The 19,198-nt window shown below is 29.6% G+C and overlaps 5 protein-coding genes across 5 annotated transcripts; 3 read left to right on the forward strand and 2 right to left on the reverse strand.

The window, feature by feature from the left end:
• Positions 1–7,112: 7,112 nt before the first annotated feature.
• Positions 7,113–8,348, forward strand: GO595_003140 (ubiquitin-activating enzyme E1 C; the record flags this gene model as incomplete). The annotated part of the gene is made up of 1 exon (XM_067916128.1): positions 7,113–8,348. One exon carries the CDS (start codon positions 7,113–7,115, stop codon positions 8,346–8,348), a length of 1,236 nt encoding a protein of 411 aa, XP_067776941.1.
• Positions 8,349–8,595: 247 nt separating this feature from the next.
• On the reverse strand, positions 8,596–11,685 carry GO595_003141 (uncharacterized protein; the record flags this gene model as incomplete). The annotated part of the gene is made up of 2 exons (XM_067916129.1): positions 8,596–9,884; positions 11,025–11,685. 2 exons carry the CDS (start codon positions 11,683–11,685, stop codon positions 8,596–8,598), a joined length of 1,950 nt encoding a protein of 649 aa, XP_067776942.1.
• A 2,290-nt stretch (positions 11,686–13,975) lies between these two features.
• GO595_003142 (chromobox protein-like 5-like) lies at positions 13,976–14,500 on the forward strand (the record flags this gene model as incomplete). The annotated part of the gene is made up of 1 exon (XM_067916130.1): positions 13,976–14,500. One exon carries the CDS (start codon positions 13,976–13,978, stop codon positions 14,498–14,500), a length of 525 nt encoding a protein of 174 aa, XP_067776943.1.
• Positions 14,501–16,911: 2,411 nt separating this feature from the next.
• GO595_003143 (Bromodomain containing protein) lies at positions 16,912–17,601 on the forward strand (the record flags this gene model as incomplete). The annotated part of the gene is made up of 1 exon (XM_067916131.1): positions 16,912–17,601. One exon carries the CDS (start codon positions 16,912–16,914, stop codon positions 17,599–17,601), a length of 690 nt encoding a protein of 229 aa, XP_067776944.1.
• Positions 17,602–17,967: 366 nt separating this feature from the next.
• On the reverse strand, positions 17,968–18,891 carry GO595_003144 (uncharacterized protein; the record flags this gene model as incomplete). The annotated part of the gene is made up of 1 exon (XM_067916132.1): positions 17,968–18,891. The coding sequence occupies one exon, from the start codon at positions 18,889–18,891 to the stop codon at positions 17,968–17,970; it is 924 nt and encodes a 307-aa protein (XP_067776945.1).
• Positions 18,892–19,198: the final 307 nt, after the last annotated feature.

Genomic DNA, 19,198 nt, shown 5'->3' on the forward strand with positions numbered 1-19,198 from the left:
TTCTTTTTCTTCGGATTTTTTTGCTTCATTTATTTGATTCTTTGCAAGTTGATGATAATTTTTTAAATAATCTAATAAAAACGCATATCTTTTTAGAGATTCATCTGTTTTTGGAGTCAATGGGCTTCTTGGGAAAATTTTTTTATTTGATAAATTTGATAGGATATCAAAAACGACAGTTTTATCAAATTCGCTATTGCTTGAGTTCTGTTTACTTAAGTGGTTTTTATTTCTTTTCTCTGTCATTTTTTTCTTGATGAAAGCTCAAGCCAAATTATGAATACAAACGATAGTAGTATAAAATATTCAAAAATGTTGAATGAATGTGAAATGTAAAGCACACAAATATTGATTTAATATTTTTATAATTGTTAAGTTTATATATGTGAAATGGTTTAATGCCTTCTTAAGGAGTATGTTTGCTCAAAGAGATGTAGAAGAATTAAACACTAAATTTCTTGCACTTACTTCAGATGACTCAAAATCACGTGATCAGGCTTCGGAAATAATTTTTCAAAAAATGAAATCTGATCCACTTGAATTCGCACTTATCTGTGGAGGTCTTCTTAATAAAGCCGATTTCCCAGTATCGTCTTACTCTCGTGCTTTATTTTTTATTGATCAAATAATCACTCCTGATGAACATAATAAAATCGAATTTATCAGGGAAAAATGGATGAACTATTACCAAGAGAAGCGCAGTTTTATTAAAACTTCTATCTTACGTGCGTTAACTTTTCCAGATATAAGTCTTGCCAATGAAGCATCACAAACATTAATCAAATTATTTGCAATAGAAAAGCATGAGATGCTTCCACTCGTTGATCAATTATTTGTTATTTTTGGATCTTCAGAGTACAACGATGATACGCATCTAGTAGCCATCAATACTCTTAATAAAATTTGTTCAGAAGGTATACTTGATGATATAATTCAATCAGAAGATGTTAAAGGATTTCTCGTAAAGATATTTGATTTTATAGGTACGTCTTTTCTTAATAAGAATAATCCGGAAAACATACAAGTTTCAATCTGTAATGTATTAAACTCATTAATTTCAATAGCTACCCCACTCTTTTGTCCCCCGGAAGTTTTTAATAATTTTGTTACACTTATTGGTAATTCTCTTTTTAGTAATCCGCCTCAATTACTTCATCAGCATCTGATGCAACTTTTGACTTCACTTACTTTGAAAATTTATGAACACGACGGTTTCAATTTCAATGATATCGGCACTATCGCCCTCAAGTGTCTATTAGAAGAACAAAACCCAGAAAAGATCCTTAACGTTCTCGATTTTTGGACTAAACTCACAAAATTCGAAAAGAAAAATGCCCAAGCAATTCAATTTAAGCAAAAATATGAAAAACTTGTACAAGAACCTCAAAGATCAATTCGTTGTTCAATATTACCACAGATTAAAAACACAGCTCAAATGAGAGATTTGATCAACCCAATACTTGACAATATAATACCTTGTTTAATAGACATGTTATCACTTATACCAGATGATGAAATAGAACCAGAAAATCCGAGTGATCAAACCATTCATAGGAAAGCATTACAAGTTCTTTCTAACATCTATGAATATCATCCTGATAAAGTGTTATCTTTTATTGTTAAATATTGGCAGACTCATGATCCTTATAGTTCTACGTATCCAGTTCAATATTCTTTATTATTAACAGTAGCAATAGTATCACGTCCACCTCAATCACCTCAGCAAGCACAATCTATTATAAACTTTTTAACAAAAAACTCATTTAGTGATAAGGAATTTTATATTTCCAATTATTTATTTGAAGCAATTGCACATCCATATAAGCGAATGACAGATACGGCACTATATGTTATTAGTTTGTTGTTAGAAAACTTTGATTTATTTATATCAGATGAATATTTTGATATATTAATTGGACAAATACATGCTCATTTTATGGATCATGACATCATTACAGAACAAATTTTTTCCTTAATTAATCAAATAATTTTAAGATTTAATGACTCAAATAAAATACAACTTTATGAAAAGTATTATGAACAATTCGTTGGCATTTGTGAAAGAGTTTTAAGTAATCCAATTGATGTAGCACAAAATGTATTACAATCATGTTCTTATGTTATGTTAAATTTAATAAAATATGCGCCAGATAGTAAAATCGAAGTCATTGAGAAAATATTAAATCAAGCAATATCAATTATAAGTTCAGATATATATTTTCATGATTCCAAAAATTATATTGCAATATTATCAAATAATATAGAATTTGTTACAATGTGTTTCCATCGATTTCCTCATCAATTTCAGCAACATGGTATTACTGTAGCTCAAAAATTATTTGATATAATGAGAAGTAAAACTGAAATATTCGAAGAAGGTTTATATAGTTTATCATCTATCACATCCTCATTAGGCATAAATGTCATACAAATATTTAATGAAATGATACAATGCATAAGTTTTGGATTAACGAGTGGAAAACCTTCTGTTATATGTGCCACACTCACATAACTTGCGGAACTTTATAGAAATGTTTTAAGTGAAGGAACTAACAATGAATATGCAATCGAATTGTTAAATAGAATTCCTGCAACGTACCAATTAATTAATGATTGTTTGGAAAGTGGAAAATTTGGACGAGAATCAAATGTTAAAATACTTCGAAGTCTTGCGAAAGTTATTAGATCAACTGCACATGTTATAAGTATCGAGGATAGAGATAAATTAATGCAAATATATCAATTATATTTAAATACACCAATTAACTTTAACAATAAAAAAGATGTAAAATTCGCTCCCCATTTATATGAAGCTATAATTAGAGGTCTTGAAGCTTTGCTATATACAATAAGACCTGAAGAATTATCAAGAAGAAATTTAAAGAAATTTTTCATTGTCGTAATAGCTTATAAAGTATTGGGAATGAAAGAACAATCATTCGAATGTTTAAATGCAATACTTGATCTGTTTGAAGCTTATAATAATGTTTTTGGCTTTCAAGGAAATACGGTATTGAATAGTACAATAAATTACCAATTAGTATTATTCGCTTATTGCTTGTCTTTACCTGGTCGAAGAAAAGATGAATTCACATTAAAACAAAAGTCAAAGAAATTATTTGAAATTCTAAGAAAATCATAGAAATTGATAGTAAATAAAGAAGAAGCAAAATAAAGTAATAAAACAAATGCTGATACTTTTTACTAAATTATATACATCCCGCAATAATTCTTTTTCTACTACTCTTAACTTTTATATAATTTCATAACTATTTCTCAATGAGTTAATTATAAAACTTCTTTTTGTTTGAGGAGCAAAGCGAAACAAAAAACGCGAAGCGCATTCTTGTTATATTTAAGCTGTCAGTTCTGGTTTGATCTGTTCTTGTGTCCTATTCCAATTTATTATAAATGTTGAGATCAAAAATATGTATGTAACAAATTGTAAATATGTAAAGAAAGATGTGAACACTGAAAAGACGCCACCATAAAACAAACAAACTATTACCCAAGCAACAGTAGCTATTAACATAGCCAAACTATTTATGCCGAATTCCACTTTCTGTAGTAAACAATGTTTAACTGATTCGAAGTAAATTCCGCATATATTAATTACGGGTAAAACCCATAATAAGTAATAACATATCATAATACCATATGAATGTGCATCGAAATATATATCACCATTAGCACTATAACCCCATAACCAAACAATTGCTAAATAACTTTCAATTTTAGTTTCAGCATAAGGTACACCTAATATTGCTAACGATAATATTATTATAAATATGTAAACATATATTGGAACTTTCCTTAATCTATTCCATATATAAAGTGGTCCAACAAAAATTTGCTTGCAAATTGGAATTGAATCACTTCCACAATAAAACATATAATTTTCGAATTCATCAAGTTCTTTCTTAAATGGAATCCACATTGGAATTAATTTAAGAACAGTAATAATCAAAAAGACAAATGCAAAAGCAACAAGAAAATCTTTTGAATTTGTATTCGGTATTATTTCTACAAAAATTGGCGATTTTTGACCAACATAAAATTCGATTTCTTTGGTTGAATCTCCTTCTATTTTAAGTTTATGTTTTCCATCTTTTACTGTTACATTTAATGAATAAAGTTTTACGTTTTCTTTAATTAATTTAACCATTGGTATTTTACCAATTTTTTTCCCATCTATTACTAATGTTAAATTTAATTCTTTCTTAGAAAATCCGATTATTCTAACAGGAAAATTATTTTCATTAAACACTTGATACTTACTTACTTGCTTTAATGGTACAGGATAAGAGATAGCAATAGTATTATTATCAAATGGATTAAATTCATTATATATAATTGCACCTTTTTCAATAGTAATAATTCCAGCAGTTTGTTCATAACAAGTTGAAGTACAAGCAATTGTTAATGTATCATCTACATGATAAGTACTAAATGTTTTTGGATGTGTATGTCCTGCTAAATAAATATCTGTTTTTCGAATGATTGATTCAAAACTTTCTCCATTTGATGCAGGTCGATCCCATAATGATTTTACAGGGAAATGAGAAATTATAATATTTGTTGCATCATCCATATAACTATTTTGAAGTTTATCTACATCTGATTGAAGTAATACTGGAAAAGATCCAAATGGTCCTGTTGGACTAGGGAAATGTAATCCTGTAAACGAAATGAAATTAATTTTTCCAACATTTGTTTCAATTGTATAATTTGTTCCAGTATTTCGTAATTCATTATTAAGAGCGAATTGCTTATAATAATTTATTGGCGAATCATCATCTGAAATACCAAAATAATCATGGTTACCTGGATATTCAAGTAAGACTCTTCCTTTTTTAATAAGACCTGATTGATACCTTGATATATTATATAAAACCCAATTTTGATGATTTGATTCATATTTTTGTATTTTAGAACTATTTTCAGTGCCATCAGTGATATCTCCTGAAATAATTACAAGTGGTGGATCTATTTTTTTAGATATGTTTTTAAAGATCTTTTGAAGATTTTCAACTTTTGATGGATTCTTTTGGGTGAAATGCGTATCAGACATTTGAACAAAATAAAATGGTTCTTCAGTAAAAGGCTCTGTACGATTATTTGATTGGATTTCATGAACTGTTGAGAATTTAGTTAATATAAAGGCAACAAATAAACAAATTAATAAAAAGATAAGATTTAAATAATGAGATAAAAAGTATGGTATACGACGTACATTAAATTTCTTTTCTTTTATGTATGTTTCCATTGTATGCAATCTTAAATGTGATTCTTGACCGGGAATCAGAATTTGCACCGGAAACGTTCACAAATAATTGAAAGGACGATAGCTGTCGTAAACTCAAAAATTTGTTTTTGAGAGAAAACCCCTGTTGAATTTTGTGTTTATTTTTACCGGTGAGCTTGACTTTGGGCTTAGAAAAACTTCTTTGACAAGATTGGGTATAAAAAAGGAAAATATTTTACGGTGATTACCAGAAATCAATGACCGATTTTTAGGGCAATCCAAAATGAGGTTGGAATCTTATTATATTTTCATCAGAAATAGATTTATTTCCGATTTATTTTCCCATGAATTTCGATGTTTTTTGTTACCAAAAGATTCGCACCATATACGTTTTCACAATGAAATGATTACCATGCATTTTTTAAAAGTAATTATTATTAAATTAATCAAAAGTAAGAAATATTGTGAATTAGCGAAAAAACATAACAAAACCGGCCAGCATGGAAATTATGTTCGTTTTCGGTAAAAAATTTCCAATATTTAAATTAATTATATTATATGAAAATAATATGCATTACCTGTGTATTTTCAGTTCCAAATCTTAGCCTTCATAAATACAAAGAAGTACGCAACATTTATATTTCGAAATTTAGTAATTTATCAATTTTATCAAATTGGCTCTGCCAACAAATTAAATGATAATAACATTGATTGATCAGTTCTTGTGGATTTCATGCTTTTTTTTCTTTTTTGATCATGATAAAAAATGAATATTTAAGTATTAATTAGTTTTCGAAAAATAAGAGTTGCGACAAGGGATCCTTCTTTGCTTTGCCAAACAAGACTGCTAAGTGTAAGTAAGGTCAATTTAAATTCAAAATTCAATAAATAATGTTGAAGATGGAAAATGATTTTTTAAAGTCTCAAGGTACAGCTTGACAATACAGACCTTGCATCGGAGTGAAATGATTATAACCGGAAATAGGTATCATCGGATGAATTTTATCATTCTGAATAACCGTGGCTCGAAAAGAAGCTAATTCTGAATTTTTGATAAGAAGTTAAAATTCTGTGGTTTATTTTATCCGATGATGGTTTACCGAAATAAAAAATACTGAAATTTAAAGTAAACTTCTTAATTAACCATGTTGTTTGAATCTTTTATCCTTTCAAAACTTTGGTTGTAATCGGTATCTGAAAAAAATTATCAACAGCTGAAATAATTGTTATTATTAACAATTCAAAATAATTATATGTCATGTTTAAATAAAAAACATTCTGTTATGAATGATAAAAACAAGCACTCTTTCATGAATCTTAACCACACATAATATTAAGCGGAAACTCAAGAAACATCCAAAAGGACACCTTCGGATACCTTTCTCTAATAGAAACGGATAAAAATTTATTATTTTACTTCGCATATTTTGTATATTAATGCACGATAGAACTATTTTCTGTAATGTCAATTTTTTCGAAAGATAATGTTATTTGATTGTAAATAAAAATTCTGAGATGGTTCTCTTGTTTCTTTTTAATTATTTGCGCTTTAGTGGAAGAGTATTATAATGCTTCTGTCGATTTTTAAATATATCGACTTGAATGATATAAAATGATATAAAACTTGGTATAATTTTGGAATACCAAAAAATTTTTTGTTGACGCCATAATTCAAACACTATCGTTGAATTAAAATATAATTTTTTTAAAAATTCCACAGGCATTTTCTAATTGCCTTGCTCTAAACTTCTAAACATTACTGCCTTAATATAAATATTGATTTTCGAACTAGATATCTGCTTGTGCTACAAAAATTAAAAGTAAGAAATTTCAAACGAAGATTGTCAATATAAATTTTTTTTTCTTCATGTTAGCACCAGGAATTTCATCACTTCTCGAATCAAAAGGGCCGTTTTGTCAAAACTATTTTGAAACTGGAAAAGAAGGAATTAATTATTTAATAAATAGCAAAATTTTAATAATTGGTGCAGGTGGACTTGGATGTGAATTATTAAAATCTTTATCACTAACTGGATTTAGGAATATTCACATTGTTGATATGGATACAGTTGATGTTTCTAATTTGAACCGACAATTTCTTTTTCGTGAGTCTGATATAGGTAAACCAAAATCCATTTGTGCAGCGGAGTTTATAAAGCGTAGGATTCCCAATATTAATGTCACACCTCATTTTTGTAAAATACAAGAATTCGACGATGATTTTTATAAGCAATTTGATCTTATTATAGCTGGTCTTGATTCTATCAAGGCCCGCCTTTGGATTAGTGACAATTTATGTCGTATATCACGGGAATCATATGGTGAGTATTCCATTCCATTTATTGATGGGGGCTCAGAAGGCTGGAAAGGCCATATCAAACTCATTACTCCACTTGAGTCTGCATGTATGCGTTGTCAACTTGATCTTTTTCCACCACCAGTTGTATTTCAATCATGTACAATTGCATCAAATCCACGTCAACCTGAACACTGTATTCTTTGGGCCAAAGAGCATCAATGGCCATTAGAAAAGCCCAATGAAGCATTAGACGGCGATAACAATTCTCACATTGAATGGATTGTTGACCAAGCGAAACAACACGCGAAACGCTTCGGTCTCCCGACCGAGGACATCACGTTTAAACTTGCGAAAGGTGTAATAAAAAATATCATTCCAGCGATTGCGTCTACGCAAGCTATTGTTGCATCGATATGTGCAACAGAAGCGTTCAAACTTATCACTGGTGTCGCGCCAACGCTTGATAATAACATATTATTTGTTGGCGATGCTTTCACTGGTGTAAACTGGACGAATTTTAAGTATGAAAAGAAAGAAGATTGTGAGGAATGCTCAGTTAAATTAACAAAAGTGCAAATAGTTGAGAACGAAACAGTTCAACAATTAATAGATAGAATTGGAAAAGAATTTAATTACAATGTGTCAAGTTTAAGAACAGCAACAAAAACAATTTACATGCCAATCATATCAGCTACAAAAGAGAACCTTTCAAAGCCAATTAGCGATTTCGTAGAGGAAAACGAAGTAATTGTGGCAACATCAAGAACAGCACCCGAAGCGTTCGAGTTCATGCTATGTAAATAAAAGTAATATTTCATGTGATTTTGCTATTAATCAGATAAATTATTAAAAAAAATGTTTAAGCTAAAGCATTACACATTTAAGTCAAACAATAGCAATAGCTCAAAAAAATTTAATTATTTTGGAAAGTTTCGTTTTTATTTTCAGGTAAATTTTTTGGTGTTTTACATCATTTGCAATCTGATTAAATGAAAATGGAATTGACAAAATTTTGTTTATTCAAAAATTTTTGGTTTATATGCACTTCGTTTTAGTTACCGGGTTGTACTTCTACTTCTGCAGTTCCATCGGGTGATTCCAATGTAATAACGCTTGGAGTTTCGACAACTCTTGGTTGACTTGGTAATTCCATTCCTGGAGTCCAAGTTATTCCACCCTTTGAGAATTGTTCTGAGTTAAAGTTAACTCCTTCCAAGTCCTGTAATGCATATTCGTTACCATTATCTGCAGCATTTTCGTCATCAAATATCATTGTATAACCATTAGCATTTTCTTTCCTAAGCAAGAAAATATAGCATATCATAGCTACTATCACTAAGTCAGACAGGTTAGACATGGTTTGGTCGACCCATAGATAATAGTCTGCAAAGAAAAGTGTGAAAATTTTGACAACGATCAAAATTGAATACACGACGAACGTTATCTGCAGTTGATGGTACATTTTGTGCTTCTGCCAGACGGGCGTTGTCTTTGGGTTAATGCCACGATTAGTGATGGACAAAAGATGGGCTAAGATACGTAATGATGAGTTACTTATGGATTTAGCTAAGTCTCGGAAATATAATGCAAGAAATACAACTAATCCTAAAACTATAAGAATATCCCAGTTACCAAATGATGTGTATGAAAGAAAAGTATAAAAGACTAGCATCAAGGCTGTGTAGAGAAGAGATAATGCAAGACTTGAAAATTTAATTGAAGATCGTATAATACACCAACCTTTGGCAGCAAGAATAATGTCAAGGAATAACGCTATTTGGAAGAAAAGTTGGAATATAATTGATGCTGTGGTCATTCCTGTGCTATTGTGATGACTTTTTTCATGATAAATACCAATAGTATTGATAAGTTTGGAAACAACGCAAAGCGCAAAGCATCCTGTAAAGAAATAGTGAATGTATATCTTTGAGCCAAAATTCATAAACCAGTTGACGAGCCATACAACAAGAACAGCAACAAAAAGTACAAGGAAAATGGGTAATATGTAAAGAAGTGGCTTCTTGCGGTAATCAAGTGTTGAACCAGGGTTTGAAAAATCTAAATTAAGATACAGCGAAACTTTCCTGTTGTCACCTTGTTTGGGACATATGTAATAGAATATTGCATAAACGCCTTCACTTTCTATAGTTCCGTTCAAACAATATGAGCCATTTCCATCGACACGTGCTTGAATTTTTGAAAAAGTATAATTTCTATAACAAAAATCATCGGCATCTAAACCTGGAAGACTTAATATTTGACTGTATCTGCTTTGGTTGACAAGTCCAAAAACAATTGGAACACGAGAAACATGTGAAACATCAATATCATATTTGCCACCTTGTTCAAAGCCATAACCCATGTGGGCTCCAAACGGAGGGGTGATTGTTACCTTTACATTTGTGTATTTTAGGGCAAGAAAAAAAATACTGAACATCGTAAATTACAAATGAGATAAATTTTTCAATTTTGAAATGAGAAAACCGATGGGATTTGTATGCCACTTTTTCGTAACCGATTTGACAAAAGCAAAGGAAAACGACTTATCACAGCTCAAAACCTTCTCTAGAGAATCTTTTAAGATAAAGGTTAAAGCTCCCAATCAAATTTTAAAAATCTCTTTAAATAATTTTATATAAAAATTTTTAGATAAAATTTTTTTTCTTGAATTAACGTTTTCGAGAGATGGGTATAGCAATCAAAAAGTGGGAAATTTGTTCGGACAAACAATTTTACAATTCTTGATTTTTTTCCAATTATTGAGTAACTTGCTTGAACCTCTGGTTTTTTCTTTAAAATTATTTTTCTTTTTTGTAAATAGTCCTGTAAAATTGATATGTTTTATAAATAATCGTTACCTGGAAAAATTAATTTTTAAGATAAGTAATGCATAAAATTTTTTAAATTTCAATTAATTTTTGTCTTTAATTTTGGTTTTCAATGAATTATTATTCCCTAAAATTATTTTGATCAACATAAATTTATAAACATTTAATTAAACAATGTAGCGAATGTGTATTTTATTATACAAACTGATAGTTTAATAATGATACTTTTGTTGAATCAAAGAATGAAGTCTTTTGATTTTTTGCTCTGAATTGTTTTCATAATCCCTATTATTTCTAGACATATATTTTGTTCGTTTTGGATTAGACGTCGGGGAAAATGATCTTGTGCCATTTCTTTTTGTTGGTGATGATTTTCTTCTCTTTATACTTCTAACAGGAGATTGATCTCTTGAGGAATTAGAAGAACTTTTATGTGTTCTAACCCATTCTGTAGGATCAAATCTTTTATATGATGATCTAGATGAATTACTTTTTACAGAACTACTTCTTGAGGAACCAGATGAATAATTTCGTTTCGAATCAAGTTGTAATGGTTTTCTATTTTGTGCAGATGAATTTCGTGATTTTGTATTTACTTTTGGTAGAAACTGTCGCTCATAAAGTGGTATATATTTCGATTGTGAATTTCGACTTTGTAAATGTTGATTTTTGGGTTGTGGATTGATAATGTTTTTCTCAAGAATGGAGATTTTACGTCGAAGACTATTGATTATGGCATCTTTCTCTTCAGTGACTTTTTTAAGTGTGTTATTGATTTCATATATTTGCATTTCAAGAGAATGAATTTCATCTTTTTGTTTGGGAGGTTGTGTAATTCGTGTTAAAAGGCGTCTGTTTTCACTCTTTAAACCACGGATAATGGCGCAAAGTTCGTCATTTGTATATGGTTTTCTGACAAGCATTAATGGATATTTAACACTATCAAATTGAGTTGACTGAGTTATCACCAAATATTTTTTATCATCGGTTGGTTTAAGAGATGATGATGAAAGTTGGCTTTTTTTCTGTAGTGCTAAGATATCTTGTTGACTAAGGATGTTAAGAGATACTTCTTCTGATGTTCCTGAAATTGCAACTTGAAGCATTTTCCAGAAAACAGAAACACGCTTGAAACTTCCTGTAGCACGAGTCATTTCTTCAATAAAAGAACCTGTGAAATCACCACTCCAACGATCAGGTATATCTTCATCAAGAAGTAAAACATTAAAAACATCAGCTTGTCGGACAGTTATGCGTACTTTATAATTAGTTCCACGAACAGAAAATGCTGCTTCAATTTGTTCATTATCCATTTGTTTCCCTTGTTGATCTTAACGTACTTTAAAAAACTTATTATGTAAACTATTCAATCGTAATTTCAATACTTTAATATATGTCAATATTTTTGAAGTTGAATATTAATGCCAACAGTATAAATGGAAGTTGGAGCAAAAATAAATATACATGGGCTTATAGCAACAGTAAGATATATAGGTGATTATCATGTAAAACCTGGTGTTTGGGTTGGGCTTGAATTAGAAAAACCAAAAGGGAAAAATAATGGAACAATAAAAGGAAAACAATATTTTACTTGCAAAGAACATCATGGATTATTTGTTAAACTCGAAGATATAATGAAAGTTGCAAAGTTATCAACTCCAACAAAAAAAAATTCAAATGAGACATCAATTCATCAAACACCAACTAAATCTAATATGCCAGCATCACTTTCTAAACCTGTTAAACAATCAAGGCCCAATAATATTCAAACAACACCAAAAAATGATAAAAAGGATGAACTTTCTCTTCCAAAAAAATTAGACAAAATTAAGAAGCAAATATCAGCAGTAAAAATCAAGCAACTTCAATGTGTTAACGCATACAAACAACAAAAACGTGCTTTTGATAAAGAGATTGATAATATCACACAAGAATTCAATGAAGAAAGTGTGAAAACAGAAATCGAATTAGAGTCCGAAGTTCTTGATCTTGAAGAACAAATATATGATTCTTCTTTGATTACTCGTCATCTAATGGAAATCTCCGATGAAAAAACAGCTCTTAAGCAAATAGATCTTTATACTAATATTAATAACGAATATGCTGAATATGAAAAAGACTTCGATATGTTTCTTCAATCGCAAAGAATCAATGTTTCGACCGTTAATAATTCCATTAACGTTCTCAATAAACGTCTCCAAAAGTGTCACGAAGTACGTGAAAAGCGGCAAGATGAAATGGAACAGCTTCAAACCCAACTTGATGAAACTCAAAAAAATCTAGAAAAGAAGCGACCACAATGGCATGACATTAGTAATCTTCGTGATAAATACCAACAACTTTCAACTCAAAATTCGGAAATTGAAGAAAAGAATTTTCTTCAAAAAGCGGAACAAAATTCCACCAACGAATTTGTTAATATTCTTCAAGGTAATAACCTAATTAATTTAGTTTTAGTTACAAAGCGAATTCAAAAGAAATCCCTACTAATTGATGAAACGCCAATCAAAGAAGAGATATTACACATTTGTGATATAATTTTATTGATTTTTTGTGGGTTTATAAGCAATGAGGAAAAGGCACATGAATTACTTAATGAATTGGAAAAACTTGAAAAAAGCATTGAAAGCAATACGTTACCGAATAACTTTGACATTTTATACCAATTGATTCAAGATTCGACTTACATTTCTATCGACTTGGTTTTCACATCACACTTCATACGAAAGTCACTTCATATGATCAAAAATGAAAACACTAAAAAAGAATTCGACGGTTTTACGCAAAAGATAACATGTCCAATACACCCATCAATACTTAGAAGTGAGAAAGGTTCTTTTGTGAGTTTTTTTAATTCGCTTAAAGAAGAACTAAAAAAGGCTATAAATGAAGAAGAAGAAATTCAAATTGGAATTTTTGATGAGACTGCAAATATGTTTGTGTCTGATGTGAAAGAACTAAATGTTTTTGATCAGATTTATCATTTACAAATGTTAAATGTGATTGAAAAAAATAATAATTTAGATTTGATAAAAAATAAAAAGCAAAATGAAAAAAATAAATTAAAAGAACAAATACAATTTTTAACAAGGGAAATAAAAATAGAAAGAAATATGTTCTTGAAAAAAAAGCAAAAATTGTTGGAATTAAATGAGTCCCTGAAAGAAGAGTTGGAAAAACTTGGAGTAATTAAGAACGAAATTAAGCAGTACCAAGAAATGGATAATTTTGTATAAATAAATGTTTTTATAATATTATCTTTTTAATAAAAGATTTTTTAAAGTATATAGCTATATACCACGTTTAGTAGATCATAGATATTAATATATAATCTTGTATTTTAATTACAAAAATATATTATTTTTAAATGATTTACTTTAATCAAAAAAAAAGTTAGATGCCGGAGATAGTTTGCTTGTGTTATCACTAAAAATGATGAATTATTAAGCTTTATTGATCAATATGGGCGCTCAAAAAATAAACGGATTTTTGCCATCTTGCTCAAAATTCAGCTGCCAATTCAAAAAAAAAGTAAACGGCATAAAAGTGTTGCAAAGATTTTCTGAATTTTAAATTAAAACCGCCATATTTAGCCATTTCAGGATGAGTGAAGAAGATGTATACGAAGTTGAAGCAATCGTTGGTGAAAGAACCAGGCGTGGAAAAAAGCAATTTAAAGTCCATTGGGTTGGGTATCCAAGCGAAGACGATACTTGGGAAAATGAAGAAGATGTTGATTGTGATGAATTAATTGAAGAATACCGCGAAAAAGTTAAAAAAGAAATAGAGGAAAACAAATCAAAATCACCAGAAAAAAAAGGTAGAAAAAGGCATACAAGAAAAATCATTGGCGTATCAAAGAAAGATGGAAAAATTAAATATTCTGTTCAATCATCAAATGGAGATGTATCTACTTTCTCTTCAAAAGTTCTTATCAAATCAATGGCCAATAAATTAGTTGAGTTTCTTGAAGGTCTTATTCCTGAAGATCAAAGTGTTGACGAACAGAATGAAGAAAAGAAAGAAGAAAAAAGTGAAGAAAAAAGTGAAGAAAAAAATGATGTATTACCCCTTGTTGAATCTGTTGATGATATTGCTGAACCAGAAAATAATGATGTTAATCAATAAACATCTTTTCCAACCCACCCCTGCGGTTGTGGTCGTATTTCACTAAAAAAGTCTGGCTTTTCGGCGTTCGCATAAAAAAAATTTACTCGTTTTGTCTCATATGAAACAAATGAATTAATAAACCCTTCAAGTTTTTGTGTGGAAGACATTGTTGTATTCTATTTGACTCCTTTGTGAAAGTGTTTCATGTGTATTCCGATTGTTAACGGTTTTGGGGCCGTCCACGAGAATCTTCAGTTCTCAACACACTAAATTTACATTTTTTGTATCGATGTATGCTTTTAACTTTTGCTTTTTATTTACGGTTTTCCCGCGTGGGAATTGAATACTCATTCAATAATTGAATACAACTCAAAATTACTGGAAAATATCATAATTTCTTCCCATGAATACAAGATAATTTAATCCAAAAAAACATTATAGATATTTGTTCTTGAATGTGTAGATTCGATTAATGCTATTGGAATTTTAAAATAAAAATATTTTTTCAAATTGATCTTATCTCATTTTAGAATTAATTTTTTGAGATTTAATATTAAATTATTTCATTACTTCATATAAGCTATATTATATATTAATTTTATCGAAAATCATTAAGTTTGATTTTTTAAGTTTAAAAAAAATCAAAAAAATAGGAATTTATTACGGTTAGATCGGCGTGCATTCAAAAAAGTGTGTATTTGAATGGTTTATTATGAAAAGCGCGTATAAAAGTGCCGATGCATTCCACAGTCCAGGGTAAAGCGACATCTTTGATTCGTCTGAAAATAATAATGTGTTAAAGTCTATATTGCTATTATATGATGAATATCCAAAAATCATCCTCTTATGAATTTGTTCATCTGTAACAAAGATTTGAATGGGAGCCCTAGTTTTAGCAATCTCGATATTGAAATCTGTGATATAATCTCTTTCCATTCAGTATGAAAAACCGTTTCTATCGTGCTACAACCTTTTTGATATCAGTTTATAATAAATAAAAAATATTCATCATTGTATTTATGGAGTTCAGCAAATGCATGTGCTACTTCATATCGGCAACTATTAACTTCAGTCCATAACGGTCGCCAGTACGATAGAGTGAAAGTGTTAAATTAAATAGTTTACTCATAAATTGATTGATTTTTGAGAATTTCCATACACAACAAATCTGATTGGTTCAATCGGAAATTAGAGTGCCCCAATAATAAGCACTTTTTAGCAAATGACAAACCGATGGATTTGACAGTTTTGTTTATTGTTTTGAGTGATTTACATAAAGAGAGTTATGGGAATCAAACCTTGGATTCTCAATATTATTTGCACAATAGGTTGCTTTGGTATCTTTTCCGGCATAATTGGGATGACAATACAATTTGCATATTGGCATGGGCTTACAGATGACGAACTTTATATTATTATATTCAGAAATAATGAATCTGTATTGAGTATAATCGGATGTATTCTTGGGGTTCTCACCTTGATCACCGGTACATTTGCATTCCTATTTAACAAAACCAAAATTTTCTTGATAATATGCGGAATTATGTTACTTGCAACTATGTGCTTTAATATAGCTGTCATCCCATCCCTCGATATAGAAGAAGAAGGCAAAAAAAAGGCAATATTTATAGAGAATTACAAAAATTATACTCCTGCCGAAAAATTTCAAAGTTTCGAAGACGATCAAACCTGTACAGGCTTTGAAAACATATCTAACAGTTGTCCAGTAACAAGGTATGGTTTAGAATATAAATGCTGCGATGAACCTATTAATGATTATTTCCAAAAGCGTTTCTCAAATAACCGCAAGTACCTATTAGTGTTCCTTGGTTTTACAGCTGTTGGAATTGTTTTTCTTGGGATAACTATAATTTTGTATTATAAGGAGAAACAGAAAACTCAATAAATTTTTTATCGAACCGAATTCTTCTTTGCTTCTTTAAGAAATAGTGAATGCGTAACACCCTACCCTTAAGGACGTTTTGATTTTGAATTCGATGGAATTATGGGGTACCCGAAATATCGATATCTAAAATGAGTGGAATTTCATCGTCATAAAGGTTTCTTTACAAAATCAAAATTGAATTTATTTGAATGTTTTAGGTAGTGAGAAATGTGTGGTTTACATTTTCCTTCGGATAACCGTAAAAGCGGGCAAACATTTTTTAATCACGAAAATGCAAATTTTATGATATATATTGATAATATTCAAATATCTTGGAACATATACAACCATATATTCAGTAATATTTCATATTTATATAAGTTTGATCTAAATTCTTTCGCACATCTTCAAGAAACTTGAGAAACAATGGTTTATCAAACCGTTTTGTAAATAGAAACCGTTTTTCATAATGCCTCTAACACCTCAACAAAAACAAAAATGCATTAATATTATGAATAAAATGCTAAACTTTAATATATCTAAGATGTTCCTTCAGCCAGTAGATCCAATACGAGACGAATGTTCTGATTATTTTGATGTGATAAAAAATCCAATGGATTTAGGAACTGCAATGAAGAAACTTCAAAGTGATGAATACCAAACAGTCGAGCAATGGAAAGACGATATCAACTTAATATGGACTAATACGATTACTTATAATACGCCCAAAGCTTTAATTTCAACATTAGCCAAAACCCTACAAAATTATTTCAAAGAAGAAACAGCGACATTTTCTTCTGATTCTGAAAATGATTGGAACACAGAATTTGAGAACCTTAAAGCTCAAGTATTGAATTTAATCAAAACTGGACCAAAAGTTGTTCAGCAAAAGCAGACCAAAAAGTCACAGCCATCAAATTCACAACCAAAGCCCCCTATTCCAAGGTCTGTTTCTGTTCAGCCAAAACCAATAATCCAACCATCTGAACCGGCTCCTTCATCAAGCACATCATCTTCTGTTCCCTACATCAGCCAAAAGGAAATCATACGATTATCCAAAGAAATAGAACTGATTGAAGATTCTTCGAAACAAGATCAAATCATTTCTTTGATAAAGAAAAATGAGCCAAAATACGCAATTGGCGATGACGAAATAGAACTTAACTTGTTCAAGCTCAGCCCTGCGACATTAACAGAACTTCGTTCGTTGTTAAACAAATTTCAAAATAAATAAATTTTTGTGTTGGTTCATGTTTTTATATGTGAATGAATAATATTTGCAATGCCGAAAACGAAATGAAACAAATGCCAAAATATTAACAATGTCTTAATAACATTTGAAGAATGAAAATTTAAAGTTACATATCAATACCTATAAATTATTTTTCAAACAATACTACAAATCAAAGATTGAAAACAAAAAGATTTAATAAATAATTTTTTTTATTAGTAATATTTTCATGTTAAATAATCAAACTTTAAATTAGTATAATATTATTTTAGAAACTATTCGATTCTCTCATAAATTTGCTAAAAAATTATAATTATAATTAAACAAAAACTTATGAATATTAAAAACAACACGTGAAATTTTTACATATCAATCATCATCGCTCATTGGTTGAGGTTGTGGTGGTGGACCCTTTGGTTTTGGTGCTTCATCATTAAACACCAAAAATCTTTGGATTCTTTCTTGTCGTTTTTTATTTCTATCATCTATGTTATAAGTTAAAGCAGCTGGTAATTTCTTCTGAGGTGCAGCGTTTAATTGTTCCAAGTTTTCATTAATTTCAATTTGTTTAATCATTTCCAATTCTTTTTCTAATTTTGCAGCATCTTTTTCGGCATTATATTTTTTAATTGATTTGTTTATAATTCTTTTCATATTTCTTTCTTGTTTCTTTTGCTTTTCTTCTTGTTCTTGTTTCGATTTTTCCATTTCTTTTTGATATTGTATTGCTTCGTTATTTACAGGAATTAATCCAATATCCGCATGATAAAATGTTTTTGCATAATCTTCTAAATAAAGTTTTGGTCGATATATTTCGTTTTTCTTTTGTTGTAATAGTTTTTGTTGTTCTCTTTCTTCTTCTTTCTCTTTTTCAATTCTCATTACATATTTTTCTCTTTTTAACTTTTGCATATTGTTTTCTGACTTTTTAGTTGTTTGCATTCGCTTAACACGTTCGCGGAATGGTTTGTTAGGGTCATTTTCTCTTTGATATTGAATTGCTTGGTCATAACGTTCTGCATCTAAAATTTCTCTTTCTTTTTGTCTAACAACATCAAGTTTTTGCTGTTCTTCTTCCTTTTGGTTCTGAATGACTGCGGCATGGTGGGCATTTCCAATATTTTTTTTAGCATTTTCGAGGCGTTTTCGATATAATTCAATCTCTGCTAATTTTGCTTTTCTTTCTTCTTTTGACATTTTATTTTTCCTCTTGTTGTATTCTAATTTTTCTTTGGAGTATTGTTTTTGTTGATTTTGTGTAAAATTTGAAAATTGTTTTCGAACTTGCTTCATTCTTTCAATCCTTGTGATCCTTAACTGCTCCTTTATATACGCTTCCTTTTCATTTGGAGAAAGAAACTCTAATCCTTCATATTCATCTCCAAACATTTTTTTTCTCTTAACGTACAAAATACTTTCTTGCAAAATTTAATCAAGCAGCATATCCAAAATCCTAACTTTAATAGAGTTGAGAATAATTTTTAATTTTAATCGAACCAATATGGCCTACGTTTAATCATTTAATATATTTCATAAAATCTTTTAAAGAATTCTTGATTCCTAAACTACCAAATCAAGTAAAGTGGTTGAAGAAAGACTT

The sequence above is a fragment of the Histomonas meleagridis genome (genome assembly GCF_020186115.1).
Source record: "Histomonas meleagridis strain 2922-C6/04-10x chromosome Unknown contig_20, whole genome shotgun sequence".
Classification (NCBI taxonomy): domain Eukaryota; phylum Parabasalia; order Tritrichomonadida; family Dientamoebidae; genus Histomonas; species Histomonas meleagridis.